The sequence below is a fragment of the Chrysochloris asiatica genome, unplaced genomic scaffold (assembly GCF_000296735.1).
Source record: "Chrysochloris asiatica unplaced genomic scaffold, ChrAsi1.0 scaffold00132, whole genome shotgun sequence".
Lineage (NCBI taxonomy): Eukaryota > Metazoa > Chordata > Mammalia > Afrosoricida > Chrysochloridae > Chrysochloris > Chrysochloris asiatica.
In genome coordinates, this window is record NW_006408650.1 from 7,896,882 (window position 1) to 7,913,649 (window position 16,768).

Below are 16,768 nucleotides of genomic sequence, written 5' to 3' on the forward strand. Positions count from 1 at the left end.
ACTTTGGTGCTAGGCTGGGTCCTAACTTGTAGGAATCAGTTGGGAGGGCGGGTGTTGGCCTAGGAAGAAAACACTACAACCATCATGCATGGTCAGCGGTCACCAGAACTCACAGGACACTCAGCGACAGCTGCCGCTGAAGGGGCTTCAGCCTCAGTCTCTAGCTCACATGGAACCAGCCATCTGACTTCACCAAGAAGCCCTGTGATCCAGCTGCCTGTGGACCCACCTCTCCTATCCAATATGCCCCCCCTTCAGCTTCCCGACGAATCCGGGTTGGGCTCCAGGACCCCTACAACGTAGCCACAAATGACAGGAACGGTGTCCTGGTGTTGGGTCCCCAACTCCTGTGAAGCCCCTATTGCTCCTGACACTTAACTGATAACCAACAAAGCCTGCCCCCCCCCCACCATCCCCATCACCCCACATTGCTCCTGAAGGCCTCCAGACCACCTCCTGCCCCAGACTGGGAAGAATAAATATTCATGTGCTGGCAAATGACCCACTTCTCAGCAGATGCCACAGCCCTGGGGCACCGTGATTGTTGGGGCTGCAAGAGCACAGGGAGAGACCCGGGCAGGAGAGGGGTCCTTCTGGGGAGGGATGCTCGATCCCAGCACTACTCAAGGAAATAGAAGTCATCTCGCCCCACCCCCCGGAACAAAGAGCAGCCAGGGGACGGGTAGTCCATGCAGATACTGCAGACCCCAGCTCCGATGGTGGGCAAGCAGCGCGTCCACCCCTTCCTGTTTGTCTCTTGCACCAGGGGCTGCCTGGCAAGGGGACTCAGCAGTACTAGGGACAGAGGACCTGGTAGGGTCAGGAGTTGGGTCCTATTGACTGTCATGCTGAGGTGCTGCGCAGTCAGGTAAAACAGGACGAGGCCATATGCCTGCTGGGGTTGCTGGAAGGACTGAGTGAGAAACATGGACGTAACTGGTGGCCGGCTGCCTATGTGCAGGACAGGCCACGGAGGGTGGGAGCAGGGAAGACATGCTGTGTGGCACTGCCTTGGGGTCAGTGGCTCCTGTGTCTGCCCCTCACTTCTCCCCCTGCCTGCCACTGTCTCCAGAAGTAACCATGTGGTTTTACACAGGAGACTGTGTGCCCTGGTGTCATGAACGGACAGGGGAAAGTGTGACCCTGCTATGTAAGCCTGAGCCTGAATGAAACAAGAGCAAAGAAACGTGGGAACTTGACCCTAAATCTCACCCTGACCAGACCCTCTATGAAGACAGTATGGCAGACTAAACTAGTGCTTCTGCTCCCACCGCATACATACACTACTCTTCAGAGGGGCCAGCAAGGGGCTCCTGAAGGCGGTGGCCTCTCCCGCAACACTTGGGCCCTGGAGGTGGCACACAGCACCTGCGTTTAAGGCAAGACCACAAGCCGAAGTGACCTTGTCCAGGCAGCCAACGAGGGGTCCCCACTCCACAAGGTCAGTTTGCAGCCGGGGCTCCAGCCAGGATAAGCTCGGCTTCAACACCACCAGCACTCGCAGCTCATTATGGCCACAGCCTACTGGGCTGTTGTAAGCCGGCAGCATCTATTCACCTGCCCCCAAGACTCCCCTTGGACACTTGACACTTGAGGAGGTCACGAAGGGCCATGGGAGCCAATTGCACTTGGCCTTTCAGACCCACACAACGTCTTTCCACTCCCACCACCTCACTAGCAGACCCCTGGCTCCTCCTCCCTGGAGACACAATGCTCGATCCTGACTTTGTTCCCTACCAAAGTCGGAGCCGCTCTGCACAGAGAATCCCAAGATAGCCTCCGCCTGGAGGCAAGGTTAGTGTTTGAAAGAGCCAGGGCATCGAACACATTCCCATTTGCTTCTTCAAAGGTACAAGCGGGACCGGTAGGGGGACCCTGAGACACCAAAGCAAATCCCTATGACAATTTCCAGGGCCCAGATGACAGCTGGCTCCGGCTGTGGACGCCCCACTAACTCACAGGACCCCAGCCTCCCAGCACCCATCTTCCAAAGGATGGAGGGAGTCTGACTCACAGCAGCTGTTGTAGGAATCACAGGATGTGGACTGAGGTCGCAGGGCGGCGCGGGGAGGAGGAATTTTCCACTAGTTAAGGTCAAGGGCTCTGGGAGGCGGGTTGGTAGCTGCTGGTGGAACAGGCTACCTTCCTGTGCGTAATTGCGATGCTGCTCACGGGCCGCCCTCGGAGCGCGTAATACCCGAGTATTCTCATTCTGTGTGCGCATTTCAGTAGCATTCCCGGGAAGAAACACAGAAGGCGCTTTCAGGGGCCTTTCTGAAAGTTAAACCACATGAAAAAGCCCGTGTCTTTACCCCCTAGAACACACTGTCCTGGAAGAGCAATGAAGGAATAGCTCTTAGCAGGCCCTTTGAGAGATGCAGGTGGACTAGGTGTGCCGTTCACCTGAGATGAAGAGATGATTTGTGCATTTACAGGTGCTCTCAATCCTCACCCCCACTCCCCACCCCCCATGCCTGCACCTGCATGCTGCTTTCCAGAACCTTCCAGGTGAAGCGTGGCTAGTAGCAAGATCAGAAGCAGCTGGCAGGGAGAGGCCCAGGGGGCGTCCTTAGAAGGGATGGCCAACCATTGAGCTATGAATGGAGCGGTAGGGAGCAAGGAGAGGACCACCTTTCTGGCCAACAGAAGAGGTCACTGGCTGGAACTAGGACCAGTGGCTTGGGCTGCCCCTGACTTCTATCGTGCAAATACGAGGCGGCTTCAAACACTTTGTGGAAACACGGAATGAAGAGATCGTGGCATTTCCCCACGAACTTTTCAAAGTCCCTTTCTTCATAGGGCTGAGCCCTGCAGGCCAACCCTGGAGGCAGGGAGATGCTGCCACCAGCCTGTCACTGAGCTCAGGATGGAGGAGGGAGACTGACATCTTTGCCAACCTCTCTTTCCTGTGGGTCACTTCCAACTCTCTTCGAGAGGGGGAGGCCACAAGGAGACCAGGAATAGTCCATGTAGGCCAGGAGATACTATTCTGTAGAAGCCCTGACTTTAGGTCCTACACCAAACCAGCTGCCATTGATTTCGTGGCAACCCCGCATGTATAGAGCAGAACTGGGCTCCACAGCGTTTTTTCAATGGCATCTTTCAGAAGATTGCCAGGACTTTCTTCCAAGGCACCTCTGGGTAAACTCAAACCACCAACCTCTTGGTTAGTAGCTGACAGCTTACCCACTGGTACCATCCGGCACCTCCCTGGCCTTGGGAGCTGCAAGCAAAGTTGTAAAAAAACTTCGGCTACAATGTAACAACTTTGATGTTGCTTCTGCCTCGAATCTCCCAAAACCAGGTAGGAGAGGACGACCAAGGCAAGAACTTGCTGAGGAAACCAAAGGCCCAGCCGGGGGGCCCTTGGGGTGGGGGTGGGTGGGGGCGGGCCAGTGTCAGCCACTCTGAGACAGCAGCCGGGTTCCCGGGTACTGCCCTTCGCCTCCATTCCTACAGCTCTTGCGTGGGTGACAATTAGCTTTTTGAATTATAAGTGCAATAACTGGGAGATGAAGGCAGTAATGAATGCCCGTCTGCCTCCCTGAAGGGTTCCTTCTGTTAGGTCAGAGATATTAAGACACAGGGAGGGAGGCTTCCATCGTGGGAAGGTTTATGGGTACAGGGATGGAACAATTTAATAATGCTGCTAAATAATTTACCAGACGAATGTATCCCCAGAGCTCAGTATCCATTTTGCTGGGGGGCGGAGGAAAAAGCATGGCAGCCTCTTACGGGACAGACCCACCTGAGGGCTCTGCCCTTTGCCCTAGAGGCTTCCTTGTCCACACCCTCTAGTGGCTAGAGATCCAGACGGATCCTTACACCTACTAACCATGCAGTGCTGTCTAGCTGATTCTGACTCATGGCAACTCTACATAATAGCAGAAATGCCCTATAGGGTTTCCAAGGCTATAAACATTTACAGAAGCCAACTGCCGCATCTTTATCCTCCGGCAGAGATGCTGGTGGGCTTGAACTGCTGACCTTATAGTTAGCAGCCAAGCACTTAACCACGGCACCACCAGGGCTCCTCTACGCCTACCAATACTTGTACTAATTTCATCAATGATGTCTGTGTAATGCTAAGAAGCTATGGGGGGGGCTCGCTCAGACCCCAGCTCTCCCGGCTGCTCTGCTGGGGAAATGGGGAGGGGGACCAGGCAGTTAACTTGCTGCCAAATTCCCACCAGACCTGCCTCAGGGAGAGCTGAGATTCACTGCCACTAAAAATCAAATTCCAGGTCCCCCAGGTGGCGCATACAGTTAAGTGCTCGATTCCTAGCTGAAATGTTGGCACCTTCCTAGGTGCCTAGGAAGACAGGACTGACGATCTGCTTCCGAAAGCCTTGGAACTTACCCTATGAGGCAGTTCTACTCTGCTCACACAGGGACGCAACTTGATGGTAGTTAGGACAACAACATGTGACAGCTACTCTGCATAAGTTATCTCATTTTACCTACAACAGTACTTACTGAAAGAACCAAGTCCTAGTCTTAGCTGAACACACAGGGCAAAGCAGATCATTCAAAGGTTCCAGAAATGTTCCCCTGGCCCCACACCTCCTCTGTATGTCTAGCAGTGGGATTCACAGACAATAGGACAGCTGGCAGGGCCTGCCAGAACCTCTGCCAGAAGAGGTTCAATTAAGTCCACCCCTTGAGAGGCGAGGCTCTCCCCTGACCCCTGCCTTCCTCCCTCCAAATCAGCTAAGTGAGGGCCACATGTCAAACAGTGTGTCACCTAGCACAACTAAATCAGTGTCAGGGCTGAGGAGCAGGGAACGTTAATAGATGCTGCAGACGTTAGAGGGAAACGTTTCTGAGTCCCACCCACAAAGCAGACAGAGATAAATAACTGCCTGGGGTTCTGTATCTTATTACTTCAGAGCTGGCCCGAGTATTATTCAGTTCTGACTCTTCCCGCCCATGGCACAAAGCAATCAAGAACGAGCCTGTGTCTGCGGGGAGGAAGGACAATGTGGACATGGTTGGGCTGCCCCTTCCTGCCTGGAGGGCTGGTCAGGGTCACCCTCATGTGGGTGGTCCTCTATGTGCCCAGCATGTATCTGTATGCTCTGTGGCTGGCCAGGGGACACTCCAGACATGCAGAGTGGCTGGAGAATAGATCTGACACTCTCACTGAACTTGGTCAGGAATACCCCCCCCATAGGATAAGTGTACAAGAGTTCAGAGCCCGGGACCCGACGAAGCCCTGAACGGATGACCTTGCGCCCTAGTGGCCAGGACACTCTGGGGGCTAGAGTCCTCTACAGTCTTTGGGACAGGGTCTCAGCAGTTCACCGGAGTGATGTAGCAGGTGGGGAAACGGTTTCCACCAGGATGGCCCCCAGTGGGGTAGAGGGGCACAGACACTTACCAAGTAGATGCGGTAGGCGTCGACTCGGCGGACGGGGCCCCAGCACAGGTCGGTGTCGTTGTACTTGGCATTGGTCTCCACGCCGCAGGAGTCATTACTTGAGGTGCTACCGTGAGAGAGGGCAATGGCAGAGCCCAGTGCGCAGCGCGGCCCACCCCAGCCCACTGCTTTCAAGGTGACGTCAAGTCAATACTGACTCATAGTGACCCCATGGGACAGGACTCCAGGTGCAGTGCTGCAGGATCAGCACTGGACAGAACCACAAGGCCAGCAGTTCAAACCCAGTAGCTGCTCCTCGGAAACCCTATACAAGGTTGCCAAGTCGGAACTGACTCAGTGGCCCTTAACAACCTAAGGGATGTTCAGGCTGTAATCTTTAGTGGGGTGGGTGCTTGGTGGCACAGGGGTTAAGAACTCAGCTGCTAACTAAAAGGTTGGTGGTTTGAATCCAGCAGCTACTTTATGGGAAAAAGACGAGGCAATCTGCTTCCAAAAAGCTAAGAGCTTGGGCAACCCTGCGGGGACAGTTCTACCATCCAGTAGGGTCACTGAGTTGGAATCAACTAGACAGCAACAGGTTAATCTTTACGGAAGCAGACTGCCAAGAGTCACTGGGTGGGTTTGAACTGTCAACTTTTCTGTTAGCTGCACAGCACTTACCCACTGCATCACCAGAGCTTGTTGATGGAGCACTGCTGCTGTTGTTAGGAGCTGTCGCATAGGGACCCCATGTGACAGAGCTAAACCACCCCACAGGGTTTTCTAGAGTCCCGGTGTGGCGCTGTAGGTAAGTAAGCACTGGACCGAAAGGTCAGTTTAAACCACAAGGTCAGCAGTTCAGATGTAACAGTTGCTCCTTGGAAACCCTATCCAGGTATTTAACAACAACCATCTTTCCTGGAGCAGATCGCCAGGTCTTACCCCAGAGGAGTAGCACTGGATGGGTTTGAACCACCGACCTTTTGGTTAGCTGCTGAGAGCTTAACCGTTGCAACTCCAGGGCTCCTGATGGAACATGAGTTGTTAGCAATCACGGAACTGCTATCTCCCTTCAGCGAGGCTCCAATTCCAGTACCCTGACTTTGCACAGACACTGTTTTCCTAGTTTGGTGGACGTGCGCCACTGTTCCCCGACAACTCGGGGGTCCTCAATGGGGATCCTGGTCACTGTCCCAGTGGGCAGTGTGGGCGTGCCCTGCCTTTTCTCTGTGCGGACAGGGCTCTCAGGAGTCTACTCCTTCCACACTGAGGGGATGTGGGGCACACGCTTCTGTCTGTCTGTCTATCTGGGGCGTGGAGGGCCCACTCACCAGGTCACCTGCATGAGGGAGAAGGGTACGGCGGCGGCATAGATGGCCAGGTCTCCATACAGGTAAATGATGATGCAGAAGTAGAACAGGTTGACGCCCACTGGAAGAAATGAAAAGACGTTTGGGCTCTATTTTGACAAGATCACGTCCCCTCCCACGGCTTTCGGTTCACAGTACTGTTTCCTTTCTACAGAAATACTGAAAACGTGATTGATCCAAACGTATTTCTGGTTCTTGGTGGTCACGTGGTGACTCTGGCAGGAGACATAGCTGCTTGAGACGCTCACCTGAGAAAGGGTTTTAGGAGGGGGACTGGGAGAGTCCGGGAGCTGCTGAACCCAGACGGGGTGGTGCAAGGTGTGGACGTGGACGGGGAGAAACTGGAGGTGCTTTTGAGCTCCAGGCAGGCACTGTGGCCCGGCAACCCACTGCAAACGCCTGCCCAGACGGATGGCTGGAGTTTTCAATGCCACTGTTCTCTGAGGACAGAGAGAAAAATGAAGTGACAGCTCCCGTCTCATCCCCGTGGCTCACAAGAGCCTCCAGGGTCCCCAGAGGAAAGCCGAGGACACGCTACTCCTGAGCTATTTGCGGTCGGCTCTGCTATGAGACGTCTGAGGGCAAAAACTAGAAAACCCAATTCTCGCAGGGAGCCACAAATTCCCTAACTCCTGCTTTTCCATCCCTGATGCATCATGGGGGCTTGAAGTCCAAGTGCTGGGGCTTCTGGGGTCTCGGCCTGCCACTCACACCCCAGGATCCTCCAGGTGCAGCCGTGTTCCATGACCAGTCCTCTCTTGGCGGGGGAGGGAACCTTGTCCTCTCCCTGCCCCCATCCTTCCCTCAACTTGCATATAACCATGGACTCTGCACAGAAACCACCATGGGCCCTCCCAATCAATACATTTCATTACTGGACACAAAACAATAAGATCAATGAACTTCCTGAGAGAACATGGACTGGGCCTGGTGCGTCCGACTACCAAAGGAGCCCAACAGCCTTTTGCCGGAGGGTGGCATCCCCTGCTAAGGTTGTTGTTGTTAAGTACCACTGCGACCCTGTATAGGGTTTCCGAGGAGCAACTGGTGAGCTTGAACTGCCAACCTTGCACTTCAAATGACTTGGCAGTCTAGTGCATTAACCCACAGCACCACACCAGGGCACCCCTGCAAGGAGACGGTGACAATCTATGAATTGGACAGAGGGAAGAGGTGGTGTTTTCAGCTGTGGTGACTTGGCTGTTAGGACTCGGGGCTGCTACCTACTGCATCTTGTGGGCAGAGGGAAGGGAAGCTGCTAAGCCTCCCACAATGCACAGGACAGGCTCCATCCCAATCGTCAGAAACCCTAGAGCAGAGAGCAGGTTTCCTATAAGACTTAGGGCTGTTCTTACATGAAATGTGTTTATTTTCTACTAAGAACCCCTGGGCCATGCCAACGACAAAGTGCTGCTCAACTACTAGCTGAAAGGTTAATGGTTCAAACCCATCCAACGCGCCTAAGAGGACAAGCCTGGACATCTGCTTCTGAAAGGACACAGCCTTCAAAAGTCTGTGAAGCAGTTCTATTCTGCACGCACGGGGGCACCATGAGCCACAGGAGACTTGATGACCACTAATAACAACACAGTAAGAGATCCATGGAGTTCAAGAGCTCTTAGTGAAATCAGGGCAGCTCTTCAGACATAAAAGTCAGAAAGGAGGCTTACAGAAGTAACCGCTCTCCTTCTGGTATGTAAAAAGCTTGCATTTGGAGAGGGACTGTGTGTGTCTGTCAGGAGTAAATGTTCTTTCTTAGTCTAAGAGATGAAGAATGATAGAAATGGAAGAAAGGAAAAACACTGAGTGAGAAGCGGGCCCAACAACCTCCCTGTGAGGCTGGGCTGGCAGGGAGGGATGGAATGAGACCCCGCCCCCAGGTAACTTTTCACTGATCAGTGGATCTTTTATGGGCCCCCAGATGGACTAGCTTAATCGGCCACACCACCAAGGAAAACCTGCACGTTTAACAGTTTGAAAAGCAGTCCAGACAGTTCTGGTTCCTCTGATCCCTCCACTCCTCCCAGCCCTCAACTGTGCGGTGACACTCAGGACTGTTAACGGTCAGCCAGCGGAGACGCCCCTCTACAAAGCAGAGCTTGAACCCATTCAGTGCAGTTTAGCTCGCTGCTGCTGAGAACTCGTCTTTCTATAGTATAATACGATAGATCTCCTAAGAATCACACGGAGCTCTCAGAATCGCCCGGAGTCTTGCTACATGGGGATGGATTCTGATTCAGTTGACCTGGGAGGACAGAGATTTCTCAGGAGAGGGATGGACACATGGGATGGGCTCAAAGCCCTGCTGCAGAGAGGGGCTTTGACAAAGGGACTGAAGATCTACCAAAATAACTGCTCGGAGAAGGACTTACTGAGGATATGTCTGACCTTTTATGAAGAGAAAATGGAAAGGTATGGGCATTTAAAAATAAAATTCAAATAGTTCATCTTCCAAAAGACCTAGATTTGCCAGAGAGGTGTAAGATGTCGCCTCAGGTACACTCAACAACCCAGTAGCTGATCTTGGCTCTCGCTCTCAAGTTGAAGCCAAAGCCCACCTGAGAACAGATACTGTGGGGAGCAAAGACCAAGAACAGGCTGTGTTTGGGATTCCTGGGCCCCTGGCTCCCTCTGCTGGCCACTGTCCAGAAGACGCAGCCCTGAACTGAAGTCAGAAGGTAACAGTGTGTCTGATACCAGACAGAACCAGGCAGAAGAAACGCGCAAGGAGTCAGAAGCTGTCAGCAACACTACTGGCCAGAGAGTATGGGCTTCCTCGGTTGGAAACCTGCTTAGAGGTCTCGGTGTGTGAATGAGAAATCCTGTTCTTTGTTCCCAAATACCAGGGGGTAGGGAGGACCCCAGGAAAACAAGTAGGGGGTGCAATAGTGGCTTGTCAGGCAGACGTTCTAGAGTGGACGACACTCTCCTTCTCAGGTACCCCATCCCTAGTCTCCAAGAAACTGTGCTCAGGTGCTAAGCGGTGCCCTGTAACAAGTGACGGTTTCATGGTTTGTAAGAAGCACATCCCGCTCCCTCCCCCGCCAGAGCAGGGCACAGTGATCCAGGCTCATACCTTTATTGAAGAACATGCCAGCCATCTGTCCCATCTCTACCCGGTCTGTGATTTCAAAGAGGTTCGAAGATCCACGTCTCTCTGCGGAGCCAAAGGACAAAGGGTTCTTCCACGTGGGAAAGCTAAGAGGCTGTTGCTGAGCTCATGGAATTTTCCAGAATAAAGAGATCCCCAAGTGGTTCACGCGCTTGAGAGACCTTTTCCTCACGTTGCTACTGCTTGAGACACTTTACAGCAGCCTATTTCATGGGAACCCGGGAGTGCTCTTTGCGGGGTGGAGTAGCGGTTCTTGTTGCTGGCTTGATCCAGGAGGAGATGTGTGTGTGTGCGTGCATGCGCACACGTGTGTGCAAACGTGTTGAGGTTGGGAAGCGGGAAGACCTGACATTTACTCCACTCCCAGTGTGCAGCATGCATCCCTTGTTCACTGAAAATACGAACTGGGAATTCTCATATGTCCCAGTGGCAGATACTAGAGGGCAATAGGGTCCTCGGGGCCAGGCAGGAGCCCAGTTTTGACTGTACTATGGACATGGACAGTACCTTTCTAGGCGTCCACCACCAGGCAGGAAGTACCTAAGAATCTGTGTATGTTTCTCTGTGTGTGGGGCTCCCCAGGCCCTTCTCCACGAAGGCAGGGAACTCCCAGGAGGAGGGGCAGGCCTGCCCGGGACCCCGAGACTTACGCACAGACAGGATGGGTCGCCTCTCAGCCCGTTCATAGTTGTCCTGGGCGAGAACATCGCTGTCAGAGGTGGTGGACGAGTCCTCCTCGTCCTCCTCCTAGGACAGGAAGAAGGGACACACACAGGTAGGAGGAGATGAGTCTAAAGCCCGGGAGCACGTGAAAGCGTGTCTTCGTGATCTTCCTCCACAAACTATGGGTCTAGGAAGCTCTCATCCTTCCATGTTGCAGCTGCTGTTAGGTGCCATCAAGCTGACTCCCCAAGTAACTGAGAGCTACAGCACAGGGTTTCCTCGGCTGTGATTTCCATAGGAGCAGATCCCCATGCCTGTCTCCCAGGAGCGCTTCTTCAACCTTCCCTACTGCCACCTTACAAGGTGGCAGCCACGTTCAGGAAGAAGCTGCAGCTCGGCTCCCAGCTCTGAAGGTTCAGGGTGACCAAGCTGAGTGGCTGCATATGTACTACAAACACAGGAGATGGGGTCTGCAGATGCACTGTACCGCAGAGGAAAGGCCTGGCTGCCCACATCAGCCTCTCTGGAAGGAGCATGCGCGTTGCACGTACCTTGTGGCTTTCCATCCTCTTCCAGCGGAGCTGAGCGTTGGCTGCGGCCATGGCTTCCACCACAAAGGTCGTGGTCACAAAGCTGAAGGGGGCAGGCAGGAGGGTGGAACAAAGACGGAAAATCATTTTAAGAACTGAGAATGTTCCAGATGGGTCCTACCTGGTAAAGTAAACGTGTGTGCACCTACACCCGTGCGCACTGGCTTCGTATATCCTGGCTGTATCTAGACTTTATTTTCTGTACAGCTGGGGACAGGGGCTGGGAGTAAGTTGATGGGACTGTTTAAGCGGGAGAGCAAGCCAGGAGGTAAAAGCGGGGTCGGGCAACCTAGTACCGCACCCCAAGGAAGCGGTCTTTGGGGAGCAGAGGTGCGGCCGACGGGGCATGGAAGGTTGAGTCACAAAGGGGCCTCCCAGAGCTGCTGGGAAGGACAGCAGACACTTCTCCCTCTCCTTGTGGGACAGACGTGTGGTCTGCTCCCAATTGTATAGCCTAATAGAGGCTGTGAAGGCAAGGATAATGGAAAACAGAGGACTTGTTTCCATTCACTGCCCTCGCTGGTTGGCAATACTTTTACATTCTTAATCAAGCTTTCTCTGGCTCGTCTGAAAACCACCTGACATTCCAAAGGCCAAGATCAGAAGGGAGACGGGGAAGCGGCACCAGACGCTTGCTGAGAAGTCTGGCAAGAAAGGACAAAAACCACCTAGTCTCTTCCTCTTAAGGAAACCCATGGAGCACAGTTCGACCCCATCCTATAAGGTTTCTAGGATTGGAATCCACATGACAGCATGGGGTTTGGGCAGCCATCTGAGGAACCCATGAAGCTGGTAACCGGGACTGTGGACCACTGGGCTGCGTGGAGGCTTCTGTTCTCGGAAGATGAAGGGGAAGCCAGCTTCCTGCTACTAAAACGTGAGACACGTCACTAACCCCACAAGGAACCACCTGGGGGCACCGTCAGCACCCTCAGCACTGGACTCAACCCTGCATCCCCAAGTGCTGTCAACCATGGCGGGCTGGCTGCCGGATCCCATGGGTGGGCAGTGGGTGGGAGAGGAAGCCCTTAGCCCCACTGGAGTTCAAGCCACACTCCCTCCACTTCTTGGGGGCAGCCAGCTCTTGAAATGCCCAGTCCCATCACCTGAGCAGCTCGGGGAAGGTTTCTTGTCATTTTGCCTAAGTGACTGTTTTCAGGGAACTACATTTCCTTTTCTGTTTTGAAGGAAAACTCAGCTCAATCTCAGTTAAGGAATAGAGAGACTTTCCACAGCTGTGCAGTCAGCTCATTGATCTTATTCAAACATAAAGGGGTTCAGAAGGAGGACCCCTTGTTGTTGTTGCTGAGTGCCGTCGAATCGATTCTGACCCAGAGTGACCCTGCCTAGGGTTTCCGAGGAGCAGCTGGTGAGCTTGAACCACTGACCTCACAGTTCAAATGGCTTTGCAGTCCAGCGCATTAACCCACAGCACCACACCAGGACTCCTCAGATGGCTGCCTGTGCTGATGGTCCTTTGTTGTTGTTGTTGTTGTTATGTGCTGTGGAGTCGGTTCTGACTCATAGCAACCCTGCATAGGGTTTCCGAGGCTGTAAATCTTTACAGTCCTTTAGGGAGGACCAAAACTGAACCCCTTGCTGTCACATGGATTCCAACTGCTAGCGAGCCTGTGGGACAGGGTCCAACTGCCCCAGAGGGTTTTCAAGGCTGTCATCTTTATAGAAGCCGGCTGAACATCTGTGTCCCTTGGAGTGGCTGGTGGATTCAAACCACCACAATCAGTTAACGGGGAAAAGCTTCAATCGCTGGGCCGCTAGGGCTCCTCTTAAAAGGGCAGCAGAGCCATCTAAGGACAAGGATGTCTGAGGCTCTTGGCTCCCAGTATACAATGAGTCAACAGTACCCCAGGGTTGGCCCCAGAAAGAAATGCATAAAAATACTGAAAAATGTGGGTCTTCATTCAGCCTCTCCTAAGTTTTCATTTGCTTCCACGATTGTGTTTTCTGGTTGTGATAGCTGTGGCTGGCTGCCTAGGAGCTGGCTCTGACTCACAGTAGACCTGCCCCATAGGGATTTCTTGGCTAGCATCTTTGTAGGGGCAGATTGCTAGATCTTTCTCCCGTGGAGCCTCTGGGTGGGCTCCAATCACCAACCTTTCACTTAGCAACTGAGTGCTTAGCTGCTGTGCCACTAGGCCTCCCTTGCTGGAAGTTATATCACCAGTATTGCAAACACCAGCAGGGTTACCCCGGGTGGACAGGTTCCAACTGCACTCACAGACCAGGAAGCAAGGCTTGGTGACCACCTTCCAAACATCAGCCAGTGGAAGCCTTCAAGGTCACTGGAGAACACCAATGGAGTGCTGGGAGGCGGGCCGGAAGGTTCAAGGCACTTAACACAGGTGCAGGGTCGGTGCCAGGTGTGACCTCAGACCCACAAGTCAGATCCCTGGGAAGAGCCTCAAGCAGGGCCTCCCATTTGTGGTGTCCCCACTGCAGAGTCACTAACACCTGAGTGGGAGCCCCAGAAGGCTTGCCACGGTACTGTGTCCTGCACGCAGCACGTGAGACTAACATGGGGGGTGGGGCACACACCTGTTTACGCCTCTGTGTGAATGATCTTAAGCAAATTCTAACTTTCCAAATGACTCCCCCCTGCCCCACCCCATAAATGCGGTCAGGCTCTTCCTCTGAGGCAAGTGGGTTATGTACTTGGAACTCAAAAACAGACACATGAGTAAGGTATAGCACAGGGGTGGGTGGGAGGGTGAGGGTGAGGGTGTGTGTGTGTGTGTGTGTGTGTCTGTCTGTCTGTCTGTGGCTGGGAGACCTTTATATCTACCTTCCTCTCCAGGTGACTGATGTTAGGATTTACTCACCAGATCGCCTGTAGGCACCTGCATGTTAACTTCCTGGCCGACTCCTCTGGCTTCCCTCCCAGCCCCCAGCAGCCAGCCTCCCAGGGTTGCTTACCTCATGAAGCTCAGGAACACCAGCAGGACCAGGCTGACGAGCCAACCAGCACTGGCAAAGGCCTTGGGCATGGTGAGCGCGCCTGTGCCCACAATGAGGTTGAACATGTACACCAGCCCAACCTGGAACCAACAGATGTCACAATCAAACCCAGAAATGGATTCACCTTCTCCCCTTGGCAGCTCTCCAGGAGGACTCTGGGTAACAGCTGGGAAGACCCTCGCTTAAGTCCTAAGGAGGGCCGCTGGGAATGTGAATGCTGGAGAAGCCAACATTAACACTTGGTCTACTCTGCCGGCCCCATGCACCACTACCCCATCATTTTGTATCACTCAAAGCTGCCCCATAGATGGCAGCTCTCTGCTGAACCACGCTGTACATTCTGAGAACAGAGCATTCTACCTGAGGTCAAAGAGGAACACCTAAAGCGGGCCTCAAGGAGACAGTCATGTTTCCAATATCTCTGAACATGCGTCTCGAGCCTCACTCCCTGCCTACTCCACCCGCCCATCCCTGCCATGGACCCTTGAGCTGCTGAATTCCCCTTGTACCACCTTTGCTCATGACCGACTCAGGTTTTTAAACCGTTTTAAGTGAGATATAGTTCACCTATCCTAACAGTCCTGTTGTGAAGTGTATACTCCAGTGGCTTCTAGTTATGTTCACCAGGTTGGCCAACCATCTCCACTAACAGATTCCATTCCAGTACTGCAAACAGAAATCTGTCTCCATTAGCACATCTCCCTAGTGTCTTCTCCCTGCCAGCCCCTGGTGACCGCTCAGTTACTCTCTGTCTCTCCACTTCCATATGCTGACCATCTCCTACAGAACATGGTTACTGTTTTCAAGGTTCACCCACGGTGTAGCAGGAATCAATATTCATTCTCTTTTGAAAATTGCTGAATATTATTCCACTGCAAGGATATACAGCACTCAGGTAACCCATCCAGTTGTCCCTTGAGGGTTATTTGGGCTGCTGCCATATTTTGAAGAGCAAAGATGTCAGCTTGAGGACTAAGGTGAGCCTGACCCAAATCATGGTATTCTCAATAACCTCATATGCATGTGAAAGCTGGACAGTGAATAAAGAAGACCAGAGAAGAATTGATGCTTTTGAGTTGTGGTGTTGGAGGAAAATATTGAAAGTGCCCTGGGCTGCCAAAAGAACCAACAGATCTGTGTTGGAAGAAGTACAACCAGAGTGCTCCTTGGAGGCCAGGATGGCCAAACTTGGTCTCTCATACTTGGGACATATTGGTAGGAGGGACCAGTCGCTGGAGAAGGGTCTCACAATTAGTGAGGTGGAGGGTCAGAGAAAAAGAGGAAGACCCCAGTGAGATGGATTGGCCAAGTGGCAGCATCAATGGGCTCAAGCGTGGCAACAATAGTGAGGTTGGCCCAGGATTGGACACTGTTTTGTTCTGCTGTGCATAGGGTTGCTATGGGTCGGTACTGATTCAATGGCACCTGACAACAACATTAGGAGTAACATGGCAGTTTGAAGACTAAAGTGTGCTTGACCCAAGTCATGGGCGTTTCAATCACCTCATGCATGCATAAGCTGGACAATGAATAAGGAAGATGATTGAAGAATTGATGCATCTAAGTCCTGATGTGGTACTGGAGGATAAGCAGTGGGCTACTAACCACAAGGTTGGCGATTCAAACCTACCAGCACCACTCCTTGGAAACCTTATGAGTTGGAACCGACTTAATGGCACTTAAGAACAACAGTAACAAACATGCATGAACAAGTTTTTGGTGGACATGTGCTTTTAGCTCTTTGAGTAAAGCCTTGGTGTTGTGTAAGTGCTCAGCTGCTAGATGAAAAGACGGTGGTTCAAAGCCACCCAGGGGCTCTGCAGGAGAAAAGACTTGGCAATCTGTTCCTACAAAGGTTCTTGGTGGTGGTGGTTGTGTGCCATGGAGTTGGTTCCAACTCAGAGCGACCCTGTATAAATCTTTACAGGGTCAAACAGCCTCATCTCTTTTTCCACGGAACTGCTGGTAGTTTCAAACTGCTGCCCTTGACTTGGAACCTCTATACTAGGAAACCTTACCCTACAGAGCAGTTCCTCTACTCTATTCAAAAATCACGGTCACCATGATTGTTTTAGGCAAATCTGCTGCAAAAGCCCTCTTTAAAGTGTTAAAGAGCAAAGATGTCACTTTGAGGACTAAGGTGTGCCTGACCCAAGCGATGGTATTTTCTTTCAATCGTCTCGTATACATGTGAAAGGTGGATATGAATATGAAGGAAGACTGGAGAAGAACTAATGCATGTGAGTTACGGCATTGGAGAGGAGTATTGAAAGTACCATGGATTGCCAGAGGGACAAACACGTGTGTCTTAGAAGATAGTCAGACAGAATGCTCCTGAGAAGTGAGGATAGGGAGACTTTGTCTCATGTACTTTGGGCATCTATTGGGAAGACCAGTCCCTGGAGAAGGACATGGCAAAATAGTTGGTGGTGTTAGGTGACCTCGAGTTTGTTCCAACTCATAGAGAGCCTATATACAAGAGTATGAAACAGGGCCTTGTTGCTGTTAAGTGCCGTTTGACTTCGTTCCAACTCAACGATCATGCATAGGGTTTCCAAGGAGTGGCTGGTTAGCTTGAACTGCTGACTTTGCAGTTAAAACCAACCCTGCAGTTGAGTGCAAGGACTCCCAACACGGCCTGGTACTGTGCCAGTCTCATTACTGTTGCCATGTTTGAGCCCATTGTTGCTGCCACTGG

General features: G+C 52.5%; 1 protein-coding gene across 1 annotated transcript in view; it reads right to left on the minus strand.

Annotated features, from left to right (window-relative positions):
- The window catches only part of TMEM104 (transmembrane protein 104), a 60,339-nt gene that overhangs the window by 32,244 nt on the left and 11,327 nt on the right, over positions 1–16,768 (minus strand). The window contains exons 3-8 of the mRNA XM_006869683.1: positions 14,029–14,150; positions 11,056–11,137; positions 10,492–10,588; positions 9,806–9,886; positions 6,691–6,790; positions 5,381–5,486 (exon numbers count right to left, since the gene is read on the minus strand). Coding sequence (XP_006869745.1) covers positions 5,381–5,486; positions 6,691–6,790; positions 9,806–9,886; positions 10,492–10,588; positions 11,056–11,137; positions 14,029–14,150 — 588 coding nt within the window. The remainder of the gene's footprint in view (positions 1–5,380; positions 5,487–6,690; positions 6,791–9,805; positions 9,887–10,491; positions 10,589–11,055; positions 11,138–14,028; positions 14,151–16,768) is intronic.